Here is a 1,417-nt window from a genome sequence, read left to right on the forward strand (position 1 = left end):
GCTGCCGGTCAGTCTGGTCTTGTCTTGGGGTCTTGGTCTTGGGGGTTAAGGTAGCCAACATCAACTTGCTGATGATTCTGCTACACTGTAGAATTTGGGTTGTAGAATTTGGACCATCGCACACCGGGGCATGCCCCTACTCTTTTTCGAAAGGTGTGGTGGGATCTTTAACGTGCTCGAGGTGTGGCTCTCCTCAAACACAGGACCTCCAGTTTACGTCCTATCCGAGGGATGTCCCTAACCGAAGCTAGGTACTCATTTACCCCTGAGTGAAGTGAGGAAATTCGTGTAAAGTGCCTTTCCCAAGGGCACAAGATCGGTGACATGGGTGGGGATGGAACCCTGGACCTCTCGGTCCCGAGCCGAACGCACTACCGCTGCGCCACATGACCTGCAATCTTGTAATCAGCTTTTCTCTCAATCCCAGGTTATTGAGTGCTGGTTTGTCAATCATGTTTACCTTTGTAGAAGGAAAACATTGTTTCTGCTCAGTTTCTTCAACTTCTTCCCTTCCAAACAAATAAGGTCAATGACCTGGACCACACTGCTGTTGCCATGGTAACCGGTGCTGTAGTGGACACCAGTGGTGTTGGATTACATTATGTAGCAATTGGCAGGATAGAGTTGAAGGGGCTGCACAGTCACCATGTATGTATATGAATGTGTTGGAGTACAAATTAACAGAGCAGTTATTTGTTAGGTAAGACCATGTGAAGGTAAACATTTATACGCAATTTGTTACCTTTCTAGTTGAGATTTACATTTTCCAAACCTTGCTCTGATTCCCATTTTGCAGGCGTCCTTCCTGCAGCTGCAGCTGGAGACAGTGGACCTGTTTGAGAACCCGTTCCTGGAGGACGGTCCGTCCACACTGATGGGGAGGCTGACGTTTCCCTCTCTTCTAGAGATCTCTGCCAGGGTCGTTAAAAAGCACAGGTAACGAGGCATGTTTTGGGCCAGTGTTATGGTTCACAAGTTTGTGTGCAGCTTTGATGTAGGGCAGAGAGTGTCTTGTTGTTTTAAAAAGAGAGATCTTATACAAGACATAGATGTTGCACAGTAATGTAGCACTTGTTCCTCCTACCCATGTATCTCAGTTATCTTAGTGCATTTGGCCCATGTAGGGCGTAAATATGCAATACAGTAAGTCCCCAACTTGATAACTAAAATTCCTTTGAAATCTAATAAACCTCATAATATGTCCAGGTCCTTGATATATAGGTCTGTGCACCAACTGGGCCTGATACTATAGTATAGGCTGCATAAAAAACTTAAGCTAAGCCCTTACATGTATCTGCATGTACCTTTGTGTGAAATTTCTTTCTCAATTGACGAAACGTATCTGCACACATTTCCTCCTCACATTTATATTTTACATTTTCATATCAAAGACTTCACTATACAGAAGAGGACTTGC

General features: G+C 44.7%; 1 protein-coding gene across 2 annotated transcripts in view; it reads left to right on the plus strand.

Annotated features, from left to right (window-relative positions):
- The window catches only part of LOC109472261 (leucine-rich repeat protein 1-like), a 7,434-nt gene that overhangs the window by 3,676 nt on the left and 2,341 nt on the right, over positions 1 to 1,417 (plus strand). For both annotated transcript variants that reach the window (XM_019771917.1, XM_019771916.1), the window contains one exon: positions 797 to 936. In XM_019771917.1, coding sequence (XP_019627476.1) covers positions 797 to 936 — 140 coding nt within the window. The remainder of the gene's footprint in view (positions 1 to 796; positions 937 to 1,417) is intronic.

Source organism: Branchiostoma belcheri, unplaced genomic scaffold, assembly GCF_001625305.1.
Source record: "Branchiostoma belcheri isolate BF01 breed outbred unplaced genomic scaffold, Haploidv18h27 scaffold27, whole genome shotgun sequence".
Lineage (NCBI taxonomy): Eukaryota > Metazoa > Chordata > Leptocardii > Amphioxiformes > Branchiostomatidae > Branchiostoma > Branchiostoma belcheri.